The sequence below is a fragment of the Carcharodon carcharias genome, chromosome 1 (genome assembly GCF_017639515.1).
Source record: "Carcharodon carcharias isolate sCarCar2 chromosome 1, sCarCar2.pri, whole genome shotgun sequence".
Lineage (NCBI taxonomy): Eukaryota > Metazoa > Chordata > Chondrichthyes > Lamniformes > Lamnidae > Carcharodon > Carcharodon carcharias.
The window spans coordinates 197,516,128-197,540,465 of record NC_054467.1 but is presented as its reverse complement, the minus strand read 5'-3'; the positions used below and the strand labels follow the sequence as shown (position 1 = coordinate 197,540,465).

Here is a 24,338-nt window from a genome sequence, read left to right as displayed (position 1 = left end):
ATCCTAAAGGACATAGCTGCTAGACTGGATCTGCGGCAGGTGGTGAGGGAACCAACAACTTGACCTCATCCTCACCAACCTGCCTACCACAGATGCATCTGTTCATGACCGTATCGGTAGGAGTGACCACCACACAGTTGTGGAGATGAAGTCTCACCTTCACATTGAGGTATCAACCCTCTGCTATGTTGTGTGGAACTACCGCCGTGCTAAATGAACAGATCTAGCAACTCAAGACCGGGAGTGCTGTGGGCCATCAGCAGCAGCAGAATTGTATTGAACACAATCTGTAACCTCATGGCCTGGCATATCCCCCACTCTACCATTACCATCAAGCCAGAGGATCAACCCTGGTTGAATGAAGAGTGCAGGAGGGCATGCTAGGAGCAGCACCAGGCATACTCCTGACTCCCCAAAGCCTGTCCACCATATACAAGGCATAAGCCCAGAGTGTGATGGCATACTGTCCACTTGCCTGGATGAGTGCCACTCCAACAATACTCGAGATGCTCAACACCATCCAGGATAAAGCAGCTTACTTGATTGGTACCCAATTCACCGCCTTTAACATTCATTCCCTCCACCACCGACGCACAGTAGCAGCAGTGTGTACCATTTACAAGATGCACTACAGAAAATCCCCAAGGCTCCTTAGACAGCGCCTTCCAAACCCACAACTACTACCATCCAGAAGGACAAGGGCAGCGGACACATGGGAACATCACCTGGAAGTTCACCTCCAAAAAAAATCCTGATTTGGAAATATATCACCGTTGCTTCACAGGCACAGGATCAAAATCCTGGAACTCCCTCCTTAACAGCACTTTGGGTGCACTTCAGTAGTTCAGAAAGGCAGCTCACCACCACTTTCTCAAGGGCAATTAGGGATGGGCAATAAATTCTGACCTAGCCAGTAATGCTCATATCCTGTGAACGAATAAATAAAAAAATGTACAGTTGGCATAAAAATAGAATGGATGGTTAACTGAAGAGGATTTAGTAGATTGTAAATTGAGCTGATGGATTACTCAAGGAAATATAATTTGGACTGATTCCAGAGGAAGTTTATTATTCTAAGCACAATAAAAATTCTAAATCATACTTCTGTGGCACAACTTGATCTAAAACCCAGGAATATGTTACAAATTGCTGCAGAGCCACTCACTGAATAAAGTGTGGAACTACATGCTAGCCAGAACAAATACTAAATATAAACTGTTATTTTAGTTGGTAACACTACATAAGGTATACAAGACAGAAACAGGCCATTTAACCCAACAAGTCCATGCTGGCCTTTGTATTTTACTCAAGCCCCCACTTGTCTTCCCCCGTAAAAATCTTATCCCCTTATTCCCTTCTCCCATATTTGCTTATCAAGCTTCCCCTTAAATGCATCCATATTATTTGCTTCATTGTTCCACATTTTCCCCAGTCTCTGGGTAAAGAAGTTCCTCCTGAATTCTCTATTTGATTTCTTATATGACTATTTTATATTGATGGCCTTTAGTTTTACACCTGCCCATCAGTGGCAACTTTTCTCTGCGCCTACCCTACCAAACTTTTTCCTAATTTTAAAAACGTCTATTCAAGCTTACAAATTAGGAGCAGGAGTAGGCCATTCGGCCCCTTGAGCCTGCTCCGCCATTCAATAAGATCATGGCTGATTCAATTGTGGCCTCAACTCCATGTTCCACCTGCCTCCGATAACCTTTGACTCCCATGTTAGTCAAAAATCTTGCTGCTTTTGTCTTAAAAATATTCAATGACCCTCAACCTCAACCAATCTCTGGGGAAGAGAGCTCCAAAGATTCACAACTCTCTTGAGAGGGAAAAAAAATTCTTCTGGTCCCTGTCTGATTTTTAAACTGGGTATCCTAGTTCTTGTCTCTCCCACAAAGAGAAGCACCCTTTCAGCATCCACCCTGTCAAGTCTCCTCAGGATTTTATGATTCAATAAGATCACCTCTCAATTTTCTAAACTCCAGTGGATACAGGCACAGCTGGTCCAACCTTTGCTCATAAGATAAACCACCCCTGATAAGATAAGATAAACCATGTATCAGCCGACTGATCCTCCTCTGAATTGTTTTTTTCTTAAATAAGGAGACCAAGACTGTACACAGTACCCTAGATGTACAACTGTAACAAAACATCCCTATATTTATATCCCATTTGCCTTCCTAACCACTTGCTGTACCTGCTTACTAACTTTTCCTGATTCATGTACCAGGACATCCAGAATCCTCTGTACGTCATTGTACCCTCTCCATTTAGATTTTTTTTTTATTCATTCATGGGATGTGGGCATCACTGGCTAGGCCAGCCTTTACTGCCCATCCCTATTTGCTCTTGTTCAGAGGACATTTAAGAGTCAACCACATTGCTGTGGGCCTGGAGCCATAAGTAGGTCAGATGACAGATTCCCTTCTCTAAAGGACATTAGTGAACCAGATGGGTTTTTACAACAATCGGCAATGGTTTCATGGTCATCATCAGACTTTTAATTACAGATTTTTATTGAATTCAAATTCCACCATCTGCTGCAGCAGGATTCGAACCTGGATCCCCAGACCATTACACAGACAATCCCACTGCACCATTGTCTCTGCCTAAGTATACTGCTTTTCTATTCTTATTGCCAAAGTGGACAAGTTCACATTTTACCACTTTATACTCCATCTGCCAAATTTTTGACCACTCACTTAACCTATCAATATCCCTTTGCAGACTCTTTCTGTCCTCTCCACAACTTACTTTCCTACCCATCTTAGTGCCATTAGCAAATTTAGCAACCATACATTCAGTCCCTTCATCCAAGTCATTGATAAAAATTGTAAATGGTTGAGGCCCCAGCACTGATCCCTGTTACACTCCACTCATCACATATTGCCAACCTGAAAATGATCCATTTATGCCTTCTCTCTGGTTCCTGTTAGCTAAACATATCCTTCACTCCACCATTACCGTCAAACCAGGGGATCAATCCTGGTTCAATGAAGAGTGCAGGAGCAGCACCAGGCATACCTAAAAGTGAGGTGTCAACCTGGTGAAGCTATTACACAGGACTACTTGCATCCAGACCAGCATAAGCAGCAAGTGACAGACAGGGCTAAGTGCTCCCACAATCAGATCTAAGCTCTGCAGTCCTGCCACATTCAGTTGTGAATGCTGGTGGACAATTAAACAATTCACTGGAGGAGGAAGCTCCACAAATATCTCCATCCTCAATAATGGAGGAGCCAGTACATCGGTGCAGAAGATGAGGCTGAAGCATTTGCAACAACCTTCAGCCAATGGAGGTCCTGAGCATCAGAGGTGCCAGTTTTCAGCCATTTCAATTCACCCCATGTGATATCAAGAAACGGCTGAAGGCACTAGATACTGCAAACGCTATGGGCCTGACAATATTCCGGCAATAGTACTGAAGACTTGTGCCCCAGAACTTGCCGTGCCCCTAGCCAAGCCGTTCAAGTACAGCTACAACACTGGCATTTACCCGGCAATGTGGAAAATTGCCCATGTATATCCTGCACACAAATAGCAGGACAAATCCAACCCAACCAATTACCGCCCGATCAGTATTCTCTCCATCATCAGTAAAATAATGGAAGGGGTCATCGACAGTGCTATCAAGTGGCACTTGCTTGGCAACAACCTGCTCACTGATGCCCAGTTTAGGTTCCGCTAGGGCCACTCAGCTCCTGACCTCATTACAGCCTTGGTTCAAACATGGACTAAAGAGCTGAACTCCCGAGGTGAGGTGAGAGTGACTGCCCTTGACATCAAGGCAGCATTTGACCGAGTGTGGCATCAAGGAGCCTGAGCAAAACTGGAGTGAATGGGAATCAGGGCGATAACTCTCCACTGGGTGGAGTCATATCCAGCACAAAGGAATATGGTTGTTGGAGGTCAGTCATCTCAGCTCCAGGACATGACTGCAGGAGTTCCTCAGGATAGTATCCTCAGCCCGGCCATCTTCAGCTGCTGCTTCAATGACCTTCCTTCCATCATAAGGTCAGAAATGGGGATGTTCGCTGATGATTGCAAGATGTTCAGCACCATTCACGGGGGGGGGTGGGATTGGGTTTGGGGGGGCGGGGCGGGTGAGGTTGAGAGGGGGGGCGCGGGGTTGCGGGTGAAAAGGGGGGAGTGGGGGGGCTGGATCAGCCACACCATAACACTTCTGCACATTGACCTGAGTGCCAACCAATCTGCCTTGCCCAGCCGCATTTGACTCCATTGGGAATGCTGAACACATGTTCTTCCATGGCAGCCTTCCAGGGCTACCTGGGCCATCTTTAAACCGGCCGCTGGGTCACCATTGGACTCGGCGGCCGACAGGCTCCCGCTCAGCCCTTCCCGGCCAGTGCACTGCAGCGTTTCACTCTGGGTGGACCTAAATTGGCCCGCCAGCATGAAATTGCAGTTGGGGCTTGATCACCCACTGTACCTGCCCTCAAAATTCTGCCCCATGTGTATCCCAATAATAGTTTGGGATGCACAGGAGCAAAGGATGGAAAATCAGTGTTCTGCCACACCCCAGAAACTTGTCTAATGTGAGGTTGTCAAATCTCCGGAAGCAGAATACCCCCTGCATGTCTGTCCTTGCAACCTTGAAATAAAGGCAGTAGGAAAGGGTGAAGATGAGCAAAGGATGATGCTGCAAGCTATTATTAGTTGTAATAGCTGAACATGATGTATGGCATTATTTAAAATTTTACTTCTGAGCCATTTAGGAGTTAATTTTTTTGAGAAGAACCATCAACTTCTTTGTGTTTGCTTAGCTTTACTTTAACATCAGTTCAAAAAAAATGCATTTTAATCTCTTTCAGGTTAGTAATTGTCCTGCTTAATTAATTGGATCCTTCAAATCCAATTCATGGTAGAGGTAATATTGTCTTAAGATCATGAGACTGCGGCAGTTAAAGAAGCTCCTCACCCATCCCAGACCACCCATCAGATATTAAATTCAATTTATACATTTCGTAAAAGGAATGGTATTGATATTATGATTGAGCAAAGTTTCAAAAGAATTATTCCTCCCTGCCTCCCCCCTCCCCAGTTTTATCAATTATCATATTTTCATTCTTATTTTAAATTCTCTCAAAGGTCATTAACCTCTTCTGAGGCCTTTGGGGATTAGATGAGATAGGTGTGTTACAAGGACGTAAGAGCAAATCTGCTGCAAATCGACTCTGCCTTATGATATTTAGGTTAAATATCTTCCCTTCTAACATTAGCTGTTTCTGCTTTTTTGGACATGTGTATCAAAATAATTCATTTTTATATTCTGTTATTTACAGAGAGAGCGAAGATTTGTTGGCAAACCAACCTTTAGGTTGCTTCCTTATTCGTGTCAGTGGAAGTAGAGAAGGATACACACTTACCTTTAGGTAACTTTTCTTCAGTATTTCTTTTTTTGCAACTTAAAATCAGCAGCAGTACTTTGATACTAAAATTTACCTGTATGAAAATCTCCAGTTGACAAAGCATCTGCTATGCAGTAAATTCATTAAAAAATATTAAGCATCATCAAAAAAATCCAAATGGAAATACTTGTGACACAGCAAGCTGATTAATTCAAAAAGTAGTTAATTATCACCAACAGCAATAGCAGCTATAAGTTACTTGACATCTTTCAGTGTGCTAGCACAGTGTTAATGGACATCATTCTAGCCTAGTCAGAATATACTGCAAATGAATCATAACTTTAAAGTTTATTTGTACTCACATTACAATTCCTGCAATTCTCTGCAGCTTGGCTTACCTTGCATTGTTCTATGCATTCCTCTCTCACTCTTTCTCCCCGTAGCACAAAGTTGAATTCTGGTTCTTAACATATTAATGGTAAATGCTGGAAATACATAGCAAATCTGACAGCATCTGTGGAGAAACAGAGTTAACGTTTCAGTTTGACCTGGGTAGGGGGAGGGGGTTGCTTGGGGGTGGGAGGGTTGGTGGGATCTCGGTGTTAGGTGGTGGGGTGTTGGACTTACTTTGGAGTAGGGGATGTAGAGTGGGGAGGCTGGGACCTTGTGGGGGGAGGGGTGGGGTGGGACTTTGGTAGTTGGGTTGGGTATGGTGGGAGGGCGGGGGAGAATCTCAGGTTGGGTCACGAGGGGAGGGCCAGACCTGGGGCGAGTGTGGTGGTGAGAATCGGGCCCACTGGGGTGCTGGAGAGGAGAGAGGAGTCCCATGCAGATGGGGGAAACCCCCTGGTTAGTTGGTGGGTGGGGTGAGTCCCGTGGGGGAAAGGGGGGTTTGTCTGGGTCTTTACAATAGATATGCAGAAGTTAGAAAAGGTTTTAATTCTTCTAGCTTTTTCTGATTACACTATTGGTGTAATACAGTCTGAACCATCTGCAGTTTGCAATTTAATTCTCATTTTCAGATGGTTCCCAGAGCAGAGCAATTGCCCGGAGGAAGTTTGCACTTCTGGTCAATTGCCATGCAAACCTTACCTATGAAATTCCAAGAGGGGTTTCCCAGCGTATCATTGGGGCACCCCTCCCCCAATCCAACTCTGGGGAGCTCGGAAGTTACAGGCCGTTGTTTCTAAGGGTTTCTCCATTGATGTTAGGCCAGCTGTTGTCAGGTTTATACCTCTCCCCTTTTTTGAACAGCAGTTGAGCATTTGCAACCCTCCATTCCTTTGGCATTGCCCCTATGTCTAAGGAGAATTAGAAGATTATGATAAGAACTTCCATTATCTCCAGCTTTTCTTCCTTCAGCATTCTAAGCTACTTCTCATCTGAACCAAGTGATTATTCTACTCTGAGCACTGCCCATCTCTACAGTGCCTATTTATTTAAGTTTGTACTATTCAATTTCTCCACTAGCTCCACGAGCAATTCCCTTCTGTTTTGCTTTGGCACTGGCAGCATCCTCTTTCGTGAAGACACGTGCAAAGTAGTCATTTTACTTCCTCAGCCATGCTTACTGTCTCCTCAAGATCATCTCACTGATCTCTAATCAGCCCTATCAGTCCCTCTCCCATAACTACTATTTTACAATGTGTTTTATTACTCCTCCTAATTCATATGTCCATATCAGAGTCTTTGAATGTTTTTAAGCCAAAGTTAGATAGATTCTTGATGAACAAGGGCTGAAAGGTTGCCAGGGGTGGGCAGGAATGTGGGGTTGAGGTTACATTCGATCAGCCATGATCTTATTGAATGGTGGAGCAGGCTCGAGGGGCCGAGTGGCCTACTCCTGCTCCTAATTTATATGTTTGTTTTTGAGATTTTTGTATATTACTCACTAATCATGCTCTCTCTTTGACCCTCATATTCCTTTTTTCCTGAATTTAGTTAAACTTCTGGCATTACCAGTGTCCATCCCCTATAAGATAAAGGCTTCTATTAGGTTAAAATAGTTTTTAATTTAAAGAGATTGACACTTTGAGCAATCAGTTTTTTGGCCTTGTTTTGTTCCATTGACTCTCGGATAAATAATGTAGACATCAAGTCATTATATTGCACATTTCTAGTTGCACTGTTCTAGTCCAGTAAGTGTGAAGTCCTGCTTAACATGGAAGTCTACCAGTTACAGGTGGGTTTGAGGTTTCACGGGTCATATTCTAGCCTGTTACTGCTATTGAGAATGATGGCAGGCACAGTGCTGGTGGTCAGCCTATTGTCTAGCTTGTCTTCTGATATTGTCTGCCAACATTGGCTTATTTGGTAGATTAAAAAAATGTTGCATTTATGCATCTTTTTTAAAATGTCTGTAGGACTTTGCAAAATGCCAAAAAGATAGTCACTGTTGTTATACAAATTAAAACATCAGAGCTTGCACACAGCAAGGTGCCACAAGCAGCAATAAGGTGATTGACCCTTTTTAATTTTATTTGTGTGGTTCAGAAATGAATGTTGGCTTGAATTCCCTACTCTGTTTTGTAAAAGTGCCATAATAGCTTTTGTATTGACCTGAACGGGCATGTTAGTGTCTCCTCTGAAAGATGTATCTCCAGAAATGCAGCACTGCCTCAGAATTGCACTGAAATGTCAGTTGAGGTTGTATTCTGTTCAATGAAGGTTGTAGATTTAACTCTTATACTGGGTTGAACACACAGGTTCACAATCAAGCGTAATATTGAAAATGCTGCTTTGTTACAAGTGACAGATGAAACTGGGTGATGCTGTAGTTTAGGTGCTGGCTTTTCACCTCTGAAACCCGCCCACACTTGTGTGAAATGTGTTTGAGCACTCCTATGTCCATGACCTATAGCACAAAACAGTCCCCAGCCTGGCAATAATTGATAGTTTTGCTCTGAGACTACAGGGTGGTCTGTGGTAAATAGAAAAAATTGCCACACTGGTATAGCAGGAGCACTTTTGAGTTTGGGCTGAGATATATTATTGGGGCAGAGTAAAGGGAGCCTTCTCTCTATCTGATTGCCTTATACCTGACCTAGGACTATTTGATGCTGATAACCTGAAATTGGAAGTGGTCCATTTCTCAGCACTAACATGGGTCACATTTATGAACATTCCAGTTGAGAATTCAAAACTAAATCAAGGCTCGTCACATTAAAGATCCCTTGTAATGTTTCCATTAGTAGGAGAGACTAGGACCCGAGGGCACAGCCTCAGAGTAAAGGGAAGACCTTTTGGAACAGAGATGAGGAGAAACTTCTTTAGCCAGAGAGTGGTAATCTATGGAATTCATTGCCACAGAAGGCTGTGGAGGCCAGGTCATTGAGTGTATTTAAAACCGAGATAGATAGGTTCATGCTTGGTAAGGGGATCAAAGGTTATGGGGAGAAGGCAGGAGAATGGGGTTGAGAAACTTATCAGCCATGATTAAATGGCGGAGCAGACTCGATGGGCCGAATGGCCTAATTTCTGCTCCAATGTCTAATGGCTTGTGGCTTATAGATGCTGAAGAAGAGTAAGCTAGTTTCCTCACGTTCTGACCATATTTTGTCTTAAGCGAGATAGCTAATTTACTAGCCAATTTCTCACCATTCATTGCATTGCTATTTTGCGGGGCAGTGGTATTTGTCTTAACTTCAGAAATACACGTCAAGCATTTTGGGATGAGATACCATATAAACACAAGTATTATTACAACTACTGGATCTCTTACAAGGCTACAGAAATAGAGTGGGGGAATGGGACTGACTGAATTACAGAGAGTCAGCATGAACTTAATGGGCCTAATGGCCTTCAGCTGTACTATAATGATTCTATGATTCTCTGACCTATTTACCTTGTTTAGAAATTCATGGTAATTCCTTTAGCTGGGAGAGAAGGTATTAGCCTTGACTGAACAAAATATGTCTAATCATGCCAAGATATTAGAAGCGAGAGAGAGAGCAATTTGATCCATCAAAACCCCTCTTGTACGGTAATTGTTTCAGCATGGCAGCAAATTTTCTTTTGAATCAATACAATATCCTTGCCTCTGAATTGAAAATTATTCTATACATTTAGTAGTATTTTAGTTAAGTTTTTCTTCATAATAGATGCAGAAGGAAAACAAAAATCATTATGAACAGTGGAACCTTCATTGCATGGGGCACTATAGGAAGTTATAACACAATACAGATATGAACACAAATTGTAGATCTGTTTTTTCTTTGATATCCCAATCAAGGAAGCTTATCCATCAAATAAATTGAAGTTTTAAAGCAGAAATGTTTCCTGAAACCTTTTGGGAGGACATTATTGTGGCAGAAATATTTGACCAATGATATTTATTCTCTGTGGGGACTATTTCATCAGCAGATCAAGGCAATAAGTTTGCTGAAAGCTGCACTAAGTTGTTGTATTACCAGAATAGAGCACTGCTGCTCAACTTGGCTCAGGAACCAAATGTGGCAGATATCAGCCCGGTGGCAGTCATGACGATTATTTCTAGAATGTTGAGACCAACGCAACTCTAGTGGCTTCCTATGGTAGCACACGTTGACTCGCCTGATGTATGCAGGGAAAACATCCTCCTCGAAGAACACAATGGACTGACAGCTAACAAAGCATTTCCATTGCCACAGACCTCAATAAAAAAACCCACGCACCACCTGAGATCTTGCAGCCACTATTGGAACATACTTCACAATCTACAAATTGACAACAGCGCCACCTCTCAGTGGCTCACCTCCAGGTTCACTGCAAACATCACCAATGGCATCCTGGTAACTGACCTGAGTGGTGAGGTCCCAGGTTTTAACCTTCCACAGACACTCTGGACAACCTTCAAGTTCTTTGAGGACAGGCCAGGGAAGATGTGGCTACTTGCTCCAACCATAGAACATGAGGAACAGCTCAAATTGTGATTATGGCTAACAATTCAGACCATTGCCCACATACTGAACTTATGCCCTAGAGATCCATTCCTGGTGACATCACAACCATTCACACTACATCATCTGAAGCTGTTGGATGGATTGTTAATCTGGATATCAAAGTATAACTGCTTCCCCAATCATACAAACATATATATATATATATATATATATATATATACTGGAATAGCCAAACCAAACTTTCACTTCTAGTAGTTGAAGCTCTGTAGTTGAAATGCACAACTACCCTCGATTTATACAACAATAAAAACAGTTCAGTTAGAAGAAGCCATATTTGATTCGAAATATTCACTGTTTCTCTCTCCAGAGATGCTATCAGACCTGCTAGGTACTTCCAGCGCTTTGTTTTTATTTCAGATTTCCAGCATCTGCAGTATTTTGCTTTTATTCATTTATACAACAGGTTATTGGGCATGGTGTGCTAACATAGTGTTATGTTACTGGGCTAGTAAACAAGGGGCCTCTACTAATGATTCAGAGCCTTGGGCCAGAATCTTCTGTTCGGTGTGTGGGGGCGGGCCCTGCAGCCAACGCGTAAAATGATGCACATTGATGTCGGGCGTGCATCTCAACGTCACCATGCGTCATTCCGATCTTCAGTTTGGTGGGTGCGTACCGGAGTTGACTGCGCGCCCGCCGAACTGTCAAAGTCCTGTTAAGGCTATTAATAATCTAATTGAAGTAGTTGTCAGGGCTGCCTGCCCAACCTTAAGGCTGGCGGGCAGGCGAAGAGCCCAGGCGGCCTTGCATTTTTCATGGAACCTCATCCACAGGAAGGATGAGGTTTCATGAAGAGTTTATTAATTCATTAAAATGTTTCAAGAAAATTCATAAACATGTCTCAGCTCATGTGACATGAGGGGACATATCTGAACAATTTTATTTGTTCTTCTTTTCAATTTTTGATAGTGGAATTAATCTCCCTGAGGCAGCATATGCATGAAACAGCACAGGCCCTGACTCTCCCTCCCCCCACCCCCCCACCCCCGGCCTGCACAGGCAGCACTGAGCCCTTCCGGGTGTGCGTCACGCTGGGTGGGCCTTAATTGGTCTGCCCACGTAAAATGGCGGTGCGACACCAATCGCAGGCGGCTATTGGCTCCACACCCACCCGCCCAACGGGGAGAAAATTCTCCATTTGAGTTCAAATGCCACCATGGCAGCTGGGGAATTTAAATTCAGTTAATTAAATAAATCTGGAATAAAAAAGCCAGTGCTATTAATGGTGACCATGAAACTAGTAAATTGTTGTAGAAAGCTATCTTGTTCAGTAATGTTCTTAGCAAAGAAATCTGCTGTCGTTAACCAGTCTGGTGTATAAGTGACTCCACACCCACAGCAACGTGGTTGACTCTGAACTGCCCTCAGATATGACCTATCAAGTGACTCCATTGTATTGAAGAAGACAGTTTACCATCACCACCTCCAGGGCAGTGAGGGATGGGCAAGAAACAACTGGCTTTGCAAGCGACGCCCTGGGTAGTAGCTATGATAGAATGACTGTATTTCAAGAAACACAGTTTCAGATTGAATTAATCACCACTTAACTTCTAGGGGGAGAAAATGCTCTGCTGAAGTGTCTTTAGGAGTCAGAGATATACTATGATTGAGAAGCAATTGTATTTATAAAATTGATCTCTCTTAAAATGCTTCCCACCTGTTCCTGTAGGAGACTGCAGGGTTTTTATGTAGGGATATGGTGCATAATATTGTATCCCAACTTGGTCGTAGTTGGGGCCAATGGTTCCTTCAAGGTGTCTATCCACCTTAAGTATTGGTAAAACTGCTTGCATGTAATTACTAATCTGGTTTAATCTGACAGTAAATGTGATTTAGGTTCGCAATTCAGTCAAAACTCAAGAATCAAAAATCCATTGTCTGGATCATAAACTCAAAAATACAAGACTATTCACGTGGAATCATTAACTTTTGATGTGTTTTATTTTCTCAGGGGTGTAGATCGGTGCAGACACTATATGATTGAAATGCAGCCCAATGGGAAGTATGTGATATTGGGAGAAGATAGGGCCCACCCATCACTACCTGACCTAGTGGAGTATTATAAAACTGTTGGAATTCAGCCATTCATGGAAGTCCTTACCACACCTTGTGGGCAGGCAAGTAATTGTTACATTCTTTGAGGATCTTGAGCTATCTTACAGTGTGCATGTGGTGCCAGAAGGTATTCTGGGTTAATTGCCTCTGTTTTTTCATTAAGAAGCTGACTATTTAAAAAATAAACAACCGTAGCACTAACTCCACATCATGGGTACACTGACCCTCCCTGTCTCTCCAAATTCCAGCTAGATTCCTAATTCACTTTGTTTTCTTGTTATCGAAGGGACAATTCTAAAATGAGGTTGGTATTGAAAATTTGTACTTAACGAGTTTTCACAGGTTTGATAAGTTTATGCAGAATTACATTCAATAACAGGTAAATGTTTACTTCCACTTAACAAACCTTCCTACATTGGTATTCATTTTTTCATATTTTCATGGGATGTTGGTGTCGCTGGCTATGCCAGCATTTATTGCCCATCCCTAATTGCCCTTGAGAAGCTATTGGTGAGCAGTCTTCCAGAACCACTGCAGTCCATGTCGTGTAGGTACACCCACAGTGCTGCTAAGGAAGGAGTTCCAGGATTATTGACTCAGTGACAGTGAAGGAATGATGATATATTTTCAAGTCAGAATGTTGAGTGGCTTGGAGGAGAACTTGTAGATGGTGGTGTCCCTGTGTGTCTGCTGCCCTTGCCCTTCTAGATGGTAGTGGTCGTGGGTTTGGAAGATGCTGTTGAAGGTGCCTTGCAGTGCATCTTGTAGATAGTACATACTGCTGCCATTGTGCATCAGTGGTGGAGGGAGTGAATGTTGTGGGTGGTGGATGAGGTGTCAGTCAAATGGGCTGCTTTTGTCCTGGATGGAGTTGAGCTTCTTGAGAGTTGTTGGAGCTGCACTCATCCACGTAAGTGGAGAGTATTCCATCACACTCCTGACCTGTGCCCTGTAGATGGTGGACAGGCTTTGGAGAATCAGGAGGTGAATTACCTACCGCAGAATTCCCAGCCTCTGACCTGCTCTTGTAACCACAGTATTTGTATGGCTGGCCCAGTTCAGTTTCTGGTCAATGGTAACCCCCAGGATGTTGATGGTGGGTGATTCAGCTGTAATTGGTCAGGAGCTGAATGACCCTTGTGGAAGCCAAACTGAGCGCCAGTGAGCAGGCTGTTACTGACTAAGCGCCGCTTGATGGCACTGTCAACGACCCCTTCCACCACTTTACTGACGATCAAGAGCAAACTGATGGGGTGATGATTGGTTGGGTTGGATTTGTCCTGCTGTTTTGTGTACAGGGCATAACCTGAGCAGTTTCCCACATTTTTGGGTAGATGCCAGTGTTGTAACTGTACTGGAACAGCTTGGCTAGGGGCATCTCAAGTTTTGGAGCACAAGTCTTCAGTCCTTATTCCGGTGCTACAGCTGCTGGTCCATGTGTAAACCCCAAACAAGCTTATATTTTGTTCAGGTAAAACAAATTGGCCCAAATTACTGTTTGAAATCTGGTTATATCTTTATCCCACATTCTGAAAGCCCAGAAAAGATTTAGTTTTTTGAAGCTTGTATTTGTTATATTTTTAGTTTTTTTTATGAAGGAAACAGGACCCCCCTTGTGACCCTGTTGTAGCTGAAGACCTGACTCTTGCCATCTTTTTTAGTTTTCCTTCTTCCCAACTCTGCTGTTCCTGGCCGCCTTCATGATCGGGCCTTCACTGCCAAGCTTTCTCAATCCGTTGATGTCATCTTTTTTCACTACTTTCCTGGCACTGAGCTAGGAAACAGGCTTGTTATATTTAGAAGCATTTGCTGTGCTTATAAGACTAGGGAGCCAATGTGAGCACAGGAAAACAGAGGGGAGACACCAAATGTCACGGGGAAATTGTGGGGAGAAGGTAAGCGATAGTGGAGTTAGCGATACGAAAATGGCGAGGAATAGGGAGGAGATGGACAGGGAAAGTGAGGAGAGAATGGGCTGCACGCAGAGGAAAATATCTGTGCTTTCTGGATGTGGATAGCATCCGACTCAGTTACAATTCCTCTTCACATTGTTGACGATCACATGACTAACATGAAAAATTGAAACTCGGACAAGAAACTGGAAGCCAATGGAACCTATCCAATTAAAACCAAGCCAATGTAAAAGCTTTTAAAAAGTGCGTGGCTAAAAAGACAGGACAACAATGAAACATGTGCTTCCTTCAAAAGAAGTTGACACACTGCCATAACACCCCAAAAATTAAAGATTATTCTACCGTCTTTTCAGTATAGCCTGTAGTCAATCAACATTTTTATTTACTTGTCAGGACTGCTGAGTTGGCTTGTTCATAGTGCATAGCAAAGGAAATGGAATAAAAATGTGAAAATACCACAATAGGCCAAATATGGTTTTCTGTGTAGTTTTTGTTCCTCTCCAACACTAAGTACTTCACAAGCCAAATGCTTGATCTAACAAGTTGATCTCCGTTCCTTTGCTGTTGCTGGGTCAAAATCCTGGAACTCCCCCCCCCTCCCCCCACACACACACACACACACACACACACACCCACCTAACAGCACTGTGGGTGAACCTACACCACATGGACTGCAGCGGTTCAAGAAGGCAGTTCATCACCACCTTCTCAAGGGCAATGAATGATGGGAAATAAATGATAGCCCAGCCAGCGAAGCCCCGTGAATGAATAATAAAAGAAGAATAGATACAACACGACCTTTAGGAGTAAATAATTTGTATGTCAGACACAGTTGGAATTTTCATTTTTAAACCTCAAGTCCAGGATTTACAACTACAGCAAATAGCAAGAAAATTCAAATAACATACAGAGAAAGGAACAACTTGCATTTCTGCAACACTTTACCATATGGTCAGGATGTCCTGAAGTGCTTTATTATTAGAATAGTACAGCACAGAAGGAGGCCACTTTGGCCCATCGAGTCTTTCAAAGAGCGATCCAGTTAATCCAACTCTCTTGCTCTTTTCCTCTATCCCTGCCATTTTTTTTCCTTCAAGTATTTATTCAATTTTAAAGGCTACTATTGAATCTATTTCCATTGACCTATCAGACATTGCATTCCAAATTCTAACCATTCTTTGCGTAAAAGTTATTTCCCATGTCGCCTCTGGTTCTTTTTTCAGTCACCTTTATGCGCTGGTTATTGACCTTCAGCCATTGGAAGCAGTTTCTCTCAAGTTACTCCTCTATTTGTCCTTGAGATGTGAGCATCACTGGCAAGGCCAGCATTTATTTCCCATCCCTTATTGCCCTTGAGAAGGTGGTGATGAACCACTGCCTTGAACCGCTGCAGCCCATGTGGTATAGGTGTTAGATCGTAAAAGTACTTTTAGGGAGGGAGTTCCAGGATTTTGACTCTGACAATAAAGGAATGATGGTGAAATTCCAAATCAGAATGGTGTGTTGCTTGGAGGGGAACTTGCAGGTGGCGGTGTTTCTATGCATCTGCTGCCCTTGTCCTTTTAGGCAGTGGAGAAGCTGGGTTTGGAAGGTGCTGTCAGAGGAGCCTTGGTGAGTTCCTGCAGTGCATCTTGTGGGCGGTATATACTGCTGGCCACTATGCATCAGTGTTGGAGGGAGTGAATGTTTAAGGTGGTGGATGGGGTGCCAATCAAGTGGGTGCTGTATGGTGTTGAGCTGCTTGAGTGTTGTTGGAGCTGCACTCATTCAGGCAAGTGGAGAGTATCCCATCACACTCCTGACTTGTGTCTTGTAGATTGTGGCAGCCTTTGAGGAGTCAGAAGGTGAGTTACTCACCGCTGACTTCCCAACCTCTGACCTGCTGTTGTAGCCATAGCATTTAAATGGCTGGTTTAGTTACATTTTTGCTGAATGGTAACTCCCCAGGATATTGATAGTGGGGGAATTCAACCATGGTAATGCCATTGAATGCCTTGGGGAAAACAGTTGGATTCTCTCTTGTTGGAGATGATCATTGCCTGGCACATTCTGGCATGAATGTTGCTTGCCACCTATCAGCTCAAGCCTGAATGCTGTTAAAGTCATGTTGCATGCGGGCTTGGACTGCTTCGTTATCTGAGGATTTGGAAATGGTTCTGAACGCTGTGCAGTTATCAGCAAACACCCCCACTTCTGATCTTATGATGGAGGTAAGGTCATCAAAGGGGTTAAAGATGATTGCGCCTAAAGCAACTCTTGCAGCGATGTCCTGGGGTGGGGAGGGTGGTAGTGGTGAGATGACTGGCCTCCAACAACCAAACCGTCTAGATTTACAGCCTAGCCTAGTCTAACATTACCAATTTGCTGCCATTTATTGCACCATCATGATTTTCAAACACCTCTAACTATCTACTGAAAGCCTGCTCTAAGGTGAACATCTCTAACTTTGCCAGTCTATCAGCGTAACTGTAATCCTTTGTCCCTAGAACTATTATAGTAAATATTTTTGTACCCTCTCCAAAGTCTTCGCCTCCTTCCAAGTGTATGATTTCCTGAATTGGCCGCAATAATGCAGCTGTGGCTGAAAGCTTGCTTTGTATAGGCTTAGCAGAGCTTAACATTTGTACTCTATGCTTCCGTTTATAAAGCCCAGGATTCCACACATTTTGTTATCAGCAAAGTTCCATAAATAACAAGTCAATATGTGGACAGACAATCTGTTTTTGGTCATGCTGATTCAGGGAAGAATGTTAGTCCAGAGAGCAACAAAACTCCAGTTGTCCTTCAAGTTGCACCACATGATTCTTTCAAATTCATACTGGCACTTTCCAAACCCATGACCTCTACCACGTAAAATGGCAAGGGCAGCAGATGCAGGCCATCATCGCCACCTGCAAGTTCCCCTCCAAGCCACTCACCATCCTGACTTGGAAATATGTCACTGTTCCTTCACTGTCGCTGGGTCAAAATCCTCAAACTCCTTCTCTAACAGCAGTGTGGGAGTACCTACACCTCACGGACTGCAGCGGTTCAAGAAAATGGCTCACCACCACCTTCTCAAGGGCAATTAGGAATGCTGGCCTAGCCAGCGAAGCCCACATCCGATGAAAGAATAATAATTTTTTAAAAAATGAAAGCTCAGTTTAGCAACTCGTGCAAAATGTGGCACCTCTGACGATACAACTCTCCCTAAGTCATACACTGAAAAGTCAGCCTGGATTATGTGCTCAGGACTTGCAATGGGATTTGCCTCTGGGACCAGACTGTAGTGAAGGTACCTATAACTGACACTTAAAACACATTACAACATTCATGAACGATGTTAATTTAGTTTACCTTTCTTATGTTTTAAAGATTAGATAGTGATACAGTATTTTTCCTTCTAGAAATGTGACAATGAGACAGATTACGAAGAACTCAGACATTTTTCGTTGAAAATCAACCCAGAAGAAAATTCAAGTTTTGACACTGTGGCTGGTGACTCGATTCATGACCGAGTGCACAATGAGCTGTCTAAGCTTTTTGTACCACCTGAGTCACAGTTTTCAATGCAGGCTCAAAAGCCACCAGTGATGAGAAAGATCGCAGACAGAAAGCTTCAGGCAGCTGCTTCAGGGGGAACAACTGCAATTAATTCAGAAAACTGGATTGAAGATGAGCATCAAGGAAGCAAACGCACATTCCCAAGACTGTACCCATCAATACGTTTAGCAATGAGGGAGATTCAGCAAGTTCTTGAGGTATGTATATCTGTTGTTTTTGCTCTCTGCAAGTTAGAGAATTGGATTTCAAAGGTTGCCTTTAGAAATTCAATGTATTCAGTGCAATCATTGATTATCACAACATGGTCACTACACCTGACAGAGTTAATACAATTTTTTTTCAGAATTCTGTGAAATATTTAGTATTTATCACCTTGGATACCGTTGTCTAATGAGTATCATGAGATTTCAGTATTACTAGAAATGGAGAGCAAAAGTAAAACTGTTGCAATGTTTTCTTCCATTTTGGCTAAATTTCAAAAGGAATCTGATTCCATTCTTATTTTTCTAATCGTAGCCAGAAAATTGCCTCAATGGCTTCTCTTCCAGCTCCCACACTGTTACTTCCAGTGTTCCCCAAGGAATCTGTCCTGTGCCCCCTCCTTTTTCTCATTTACATGGCTGTCCATCGGTGACCTCAGCTGAAAACACATTTTAACCTGTAAGTTGATGACATCCAGCCCTATCTCAGCACCTCTCTCGAAACCCCCCCTCCCCTGCCCCCGCACTGTCACTAACTTGTTAGATTGCTTATTCAACACCCAGTAATGGATGATCAGAAATTTCCTCCTATTAAATATAGGGAAGACTGCAGCCATGGTTTTCTGACCCTACTACAAGCCCAGTTCCCTTCACACTGATTCCATTGCTCTGTCTGACAACTGAGGATAAGCTACAATGTTCGCTATGTCGGTGTCATATTTGACCGTGAGATGAACTTCCAAGCACATACCCATGCCATCGCTAAGACCCCCTGGAATATTGCCTGTCTCCACCCCTGCCCCAACTCGTGCTGCTGAAGTCCTCATCCATTCCTTTGCTACCTTGAGACTTGACTATTTTAATGCACTTCTGGCCATAAACATGACATCATCCAATTTGCTGCCTTGCACTAAATTCCTTTCACCCATCACCCCTCTCCTTGCTGATCTACACTGGCCTTGATTATATTTTTAAATTCTCATTCTTGTTTTCACAATCCTCCATGGCCTCACCCCTCCCTACCTCTGTGATCTCCCCAACCCAACAAGCCTCCGAGATATTTCCGCTCTTCTAATTCCTGCCTCTTGACCATCTCCGATTTTAATCACTCCACCATTGGTGGCTGTGCCTTCGGCTGCCACGGTCCTAAGCTCTGGAATTCTTTCCCTAACTCTCTCTGCCTCTGTACCTTACTTTCCTCCTTTAAGACACTCCTTAAAACCTGCACTTTGGTCATCTGTCCTAATATCTCCAAATGTGGCTCAGTGTCATATTTTGTTTATAATGTTTCACTGAAGTGTCATGGGATGTTATATTACATTGAAAGTGCTATATAAATACAAGTTGTTGTTGTTCACCTGGAAAAAGAGATCTTCTGAAAACGTTTTAACCAGTGTATGGAAAATCTGAAATTAGTTGGACATACTGTACGTGACGATAAACTCAATTCCGAGCACTTGCCATTTAAGTTTGGATCAGTCATAAAAAATGAAATTTTATTAACTTAAAAAAAACTTTTACAAGAACCTGTTTTTCTGTATGAAATGGTTACAAGTATTGACTAACTTGTTTGATTTTTTTTCTTCTTTTGTTTTATATATCAGCAAGGTGATCTTTAATATGCCATTAGCAGTAGCAGTAGATTTTACAGATTCTGTCCATTTTTCTTTTGTTCATCCAGGTTTCTGACATATGCAGAACCATCACCATAGTTAAGCAATCCTAAGCCAGTTTACTGAGATTCACAGTTAGAATTTCTCCATCATCGAGAGCATTTTTTTGGGTCCTGCCCAATTTACCAGAGCTTGAGCTGGAAGTGGCACTAGGTGAACACATTTCTCCCATGTTGTTTTGAGCTCAGTAGAACGTAATGCAGTCTTCTCATACCACGGGGCTCAATAACTCCCTATATCATTTTATCAATACTCTGTTTCTTCTAGAATATTCAGAGCATGCTATATCTATATATATATTCTTTAATTGTTGAATAGTCCATTGACACTGACTTTTTAGAATCATGGATGAAAAATAACCATTGAAGAAAGTATCCGTAGGCTACCAGTTCCTGTAGGACTTTGAGAAACTTTGAGATTGATGATGGGAAACATAAGGAAATGTCAACATCAAACCTATTTCTTTTAATTGGTTGAGTTGCTTTTAAACTGTTTTGATAGTGGGGCTTTCTTCTTAAATACTTTGAATTTCATTTAAAAGCATAACAATTAATTTAATGTTTGAAGTTTGGCCTTTGCTTAACTGTAAATATTTTGGCTTTGCAGCATCAACCTGCATTTCACAGCCCTAACCCTAGAGAGGAAGTTGTGCCGGAACTACCTCCCAAGCAGTTTAAAGAGCGCTACAGACCTCAATAACTTGGATCAGAACACTACAATAAGAAATAAATGGTTTGTAAGATAAAGATCAGAGACCTTCTAATAATGCTGATGTTCAGATTACAAGATGTATGAGCAACAAAACAATATGCAGGTTATTGACCTGTGTATACCATTTACATTTTACACACATCAATTCTGCCTTATTATCATTGGCCTCATGATCAACTCATAACTGATACTCTATTGCCCTATTCCACAATGGGTAGTATGTTTTTTTTAAAAAAACACTTGTTGGAATACTGTAGTGGGATGGTCTTGAATTATGCGCTATATTACTGAATGCTATACTGATGGAAGCAAAAGGTTTCATCATTTTGTCTTTTCCTGGCAAAGAATCGAACAACAAATAAGAGACTGTGATGAGTTGTGATTTCAACAGAGAGGATGTAAGAAGAAGGGAAACAAATGCCATTGCTTTTTTGCAGGTGAGGAAAGCTCAGAAAGATACTTCATGTTTTGTGAGGAGCTGCAAATGCATGGAGCCCTTGTTATAGCCCCTTCTCTAACCCAGGTTCTCCTCCTGCTAGAAGCGTAGAATTATCTCACTAGATGTAATAGTAAAAAGGCAGGGAGGGACAGTAAAGATCGCAATGGAACTGGTGAAGTTGGAGAGGTTTGCCTGGCAGTTTTTTCCTCTTCCCATTTACTGGGGTGAAAAAGGGGTGTTAAGCTCACCAGGCATGGGAGTAGCATTCAAGTGTTGCAGGGATTGGTCTTATCTAGTGATTAAAGAGTTGTTAATTAGGTTACGTTGCACAAACTAGGCAGGCAATTCCAACAATGGTGGAGATATTGGAGTTTCACTCAAAATCAGAGGAGTGAGATCAAAAATGTTCATTGGTGAATGAAGACTAAATTCAAACCATCAATGGGGACAACAGAATAGAATATGCGCTGGTCTTGGCAAGGGCATGGTAAGATTACATATCCAGCACACCTGATGCAGAGCTATCCAAAAGAAATACAAATGACTGAGTCAAGCTTCCACCCCTTGACTTTCCATCCATTAAAATTCAATTAGCCCATGTGGAACCTAGGTTTTGGCGGGAAGTAAAAACCTTCCTTTGGTTGTTTGCTGCAATAAACGGTATGGAGAAGATAGAGATGAAATAATTCATTGTGAGGAATGGAGGTTTATATGCACTGGAGGTGCGTATTGTGAATAAAGATGACAAATATGCTGTGGGTTTTCACATAGAGAAATGGATAGGGCTGAGTGAGCGAAAGAGGCCGTTGATGTGAGGAAGGAGTGAGTTTCACATTGTCCTATCCTCTCCACCGCTAAGTTAATGAAAATCAAGTCAGATGATGAGGCTAAATATAGCTTTTTAACAAAAAGATGTTAGAAAAATACATTTTTTGAGGTCTGATTTCTCTCAAAATTCCTGTCAATGAGAAAATTGCATAAGTTGTGGTGGGTCCGTAATACGATTGACCAGAATTCACTGAAATGGCCACATTGACAAATGCCATATTGTTGTCCTGAACCACTGGTGTCACATTTATGACACAATTTGCTGAATAACTTAGTAGAATATGCCATAGTGGGTATCACAGTGAGTCAGATGTCAATGTCTTGTACAGGTCCAATGTGGATTTGTCCACTTTTGTAAATAATTGTTTAGGGGAACTGGCATTGTTGCTATGAAATGTGATTACTTCCTTGTTAATATTCTATCAATGATAAAAGCACATTTTCAATTTTCAATTTATTGTGGACATGAAGTCACAATTCTGAAAACTCCAGAAACCTTACAAACTCAAAAGTGAATGCATTTAACTTCAGTTTCTAATTGTATCTGATGCATTATCTGAGGGTATGTTTTCTTGCTTTTCTCCAGACGTATGATCTAACTCCTGCCAATGTTATTAATTTTACAAACATGCAGAGTTGTCAATTATAGAATTTATAACTACAAAGGTATCGACTTTAGTGCTTTATGGAGCTTCTCTGACTAGATTTGTTTGCCATAGAGATTAGTACTGTCACCAAACTACAAAAAGCAGCCCCTCATCTCACTTGGGTTCTAACAGAATGGGCTAATGAAGTTGACACACATTTCGTGGAATTTCTGATGTGTTACAATTTGCACAATTATCTTTCAGGCTGAAGATGGGGGTATGTGTCGAAATGTGGCCGAAGAAAGATGATATTTCCAATATGTTTACTGATGCAAAAAAGATACTTTCTATTTCTCTAATGAAACAAGTTTATCTCCACCTGTATGTGCTGGGTACATATTGAACTGTCTCCAATGAGTTTTTTGCACAATTTTTTTTTGTACAGTGTTTTCACATTACAAAGTATTGTCAATAATCTGCAAAAAGCTGCTCGTTACAAAGAAGCGTTTATATTTTCACTCCATACATGTTCTGTAACCAGTGGTTTTGGACGGTATTGATCTGTTCTTAAATGTGTATGCAGGTAAATAATTTGTACAACTATTAAAAATTACAATGTGAGTGTCAATAGTTATTTTTTAATTTCATTGCGACTCTGTTGAGAAAGTAATTTTCCTTCATATTTAATGTTATTATCCCAGCTGACACTACTGGACAAGCCAAATCCCAGGGTGGAACCCAGCCTGATAGATCCTAACTTTTATTTTTTGTTTAGAAACGTGGAGAGTAGCTACTGAACAAAGTCACATGAGTCAGCTGATTAACTTTTAACAAAAGAATAAAACATTTATTAAACAAGAAAAGATGAACTATATTACAATACTCCTTCACCCATAACAATACCTTTACAAATATATACAGATTTGTAAGGATAACACAAGTTACAAAATCTATCTTATACTCTCCTGTTCGCAATAAGTACACAGTCCATGTAAACCAATAAGCAACCTGTGGTCAGGCACACCACACTCTGAAACCAAGTGACAGATACCACCCCAAACAGATGCCATGGATCCCTCATCAACTCCCCCCAGGCATTTGTCACACTGAGCGCCAACTGGTCTCACTGAACTCTGTCCTTCACGTAAGGACTTTCAGTCTCCACTTTCGAAGAACCCACTTTGGAATCTTCCCCCAAATGACACTTTCTCTCAGATGCCTTCCGCAAGGGTCCACCTCCAGGGTTTCAAACTTTCCTTCCATTGTTCCTCTCCTCAGATGGCCACATGCATTCAAGCTGTGCCTTTCATACACCACCCCCCCCCCCCACATACTCAGCCATGCCAACAGAACACCGCTGCTTTGCATGTCCATAGTAAAGAGTCACCAACCTTGACTGTCTCGTTGGATCTTCTGGCTTCTCTGCAGGTCTATTTTGCTTTAAGTCTGTGTCCTGCAGCTTTCTCCATTTAAGCTTTGAGCCTTCCTCTGCTCCTCACTCTTGAGTTCACTTAACAGGATCTTTTCCAGACTGTTCTACCTGGACCTTTTCTCTTTTTTTCTTTAGGACCGGCTCCCTGCAGTTCCTTCTGCCAGTAGACCGCTGACAACTTGGTATCTCCCTTGAGATCCAGAACTCACGCGACGTTTACTGTTACTTTAACTTTAGATCAACTCGTCTTAAGACTCTTAGACTAATTTTCCTTAGCAATTTGCTAGTATGTCCAGCTAAAGAGAGACTTAAACCACTTCCTTCACCTTAAAGCATAAGGACCAACTGAACTCAAACTGTTTTTCTGTTTCTGTGTGGCCTTCCTGTTGCTAGGCAACAGCCCAGTTTTTAACTTTGTCATAACTTTCTTAAACTACTTGAAGTGTCATAAAACCTCATTAAAATGCAGGTATACAAACAAACCCACAAACTTGCAGGCAACTTTTAAAATGAAACTAAAACCCAAGATCCCCCCCCCTTTCTTAACCAACACAAAAATACAAATTAAACTTAAACTTAAAAATATACCTTATTCCTAACACACACACACACACACACACACGCACGTACACATATAACTAAACTCTT

At 42.1% G+C, this 24,338-nt stretch overlaps 1 protein-coding gene across 1 annotated transcript in view; it reads left to right on the top strand.

Annotated features, from left to right (window-relative positions):
- The window catches only part of LOC121283382 (myosin-IIIb), a 167,815-nt gene extending 144,930 nt beyond the window's left edge, over positions 1–22,885 (top strand). The window contains exons 26-30 of the mRNA XM_041197943.1: positions 5,304–5,393; positions 12,261–12,426; positions 17,664–18,017; positions 20,300–20,425; positions 22,523–22,885. Coding sequence (XP_041053877.1) covers positions 5,304–5,393; positions 12,261–12,426; positions 17,664–18,017; positions 20,300–20,392 — 703 coding nt within the window. The 3' untranslated portion in view covers positions 20,393–20,425; positions 22,523–22,885. The remainder of the gene's footprint in view (positions 1–5,303; positions 5,394–12,260; positions 12,427–17,663; positions 18,018–20,299; positions 20,426–22,522) is intronic.
- The last annotated feature ends 1,453 nt before the right edge of the window (positions 22,886–24,338 follow it).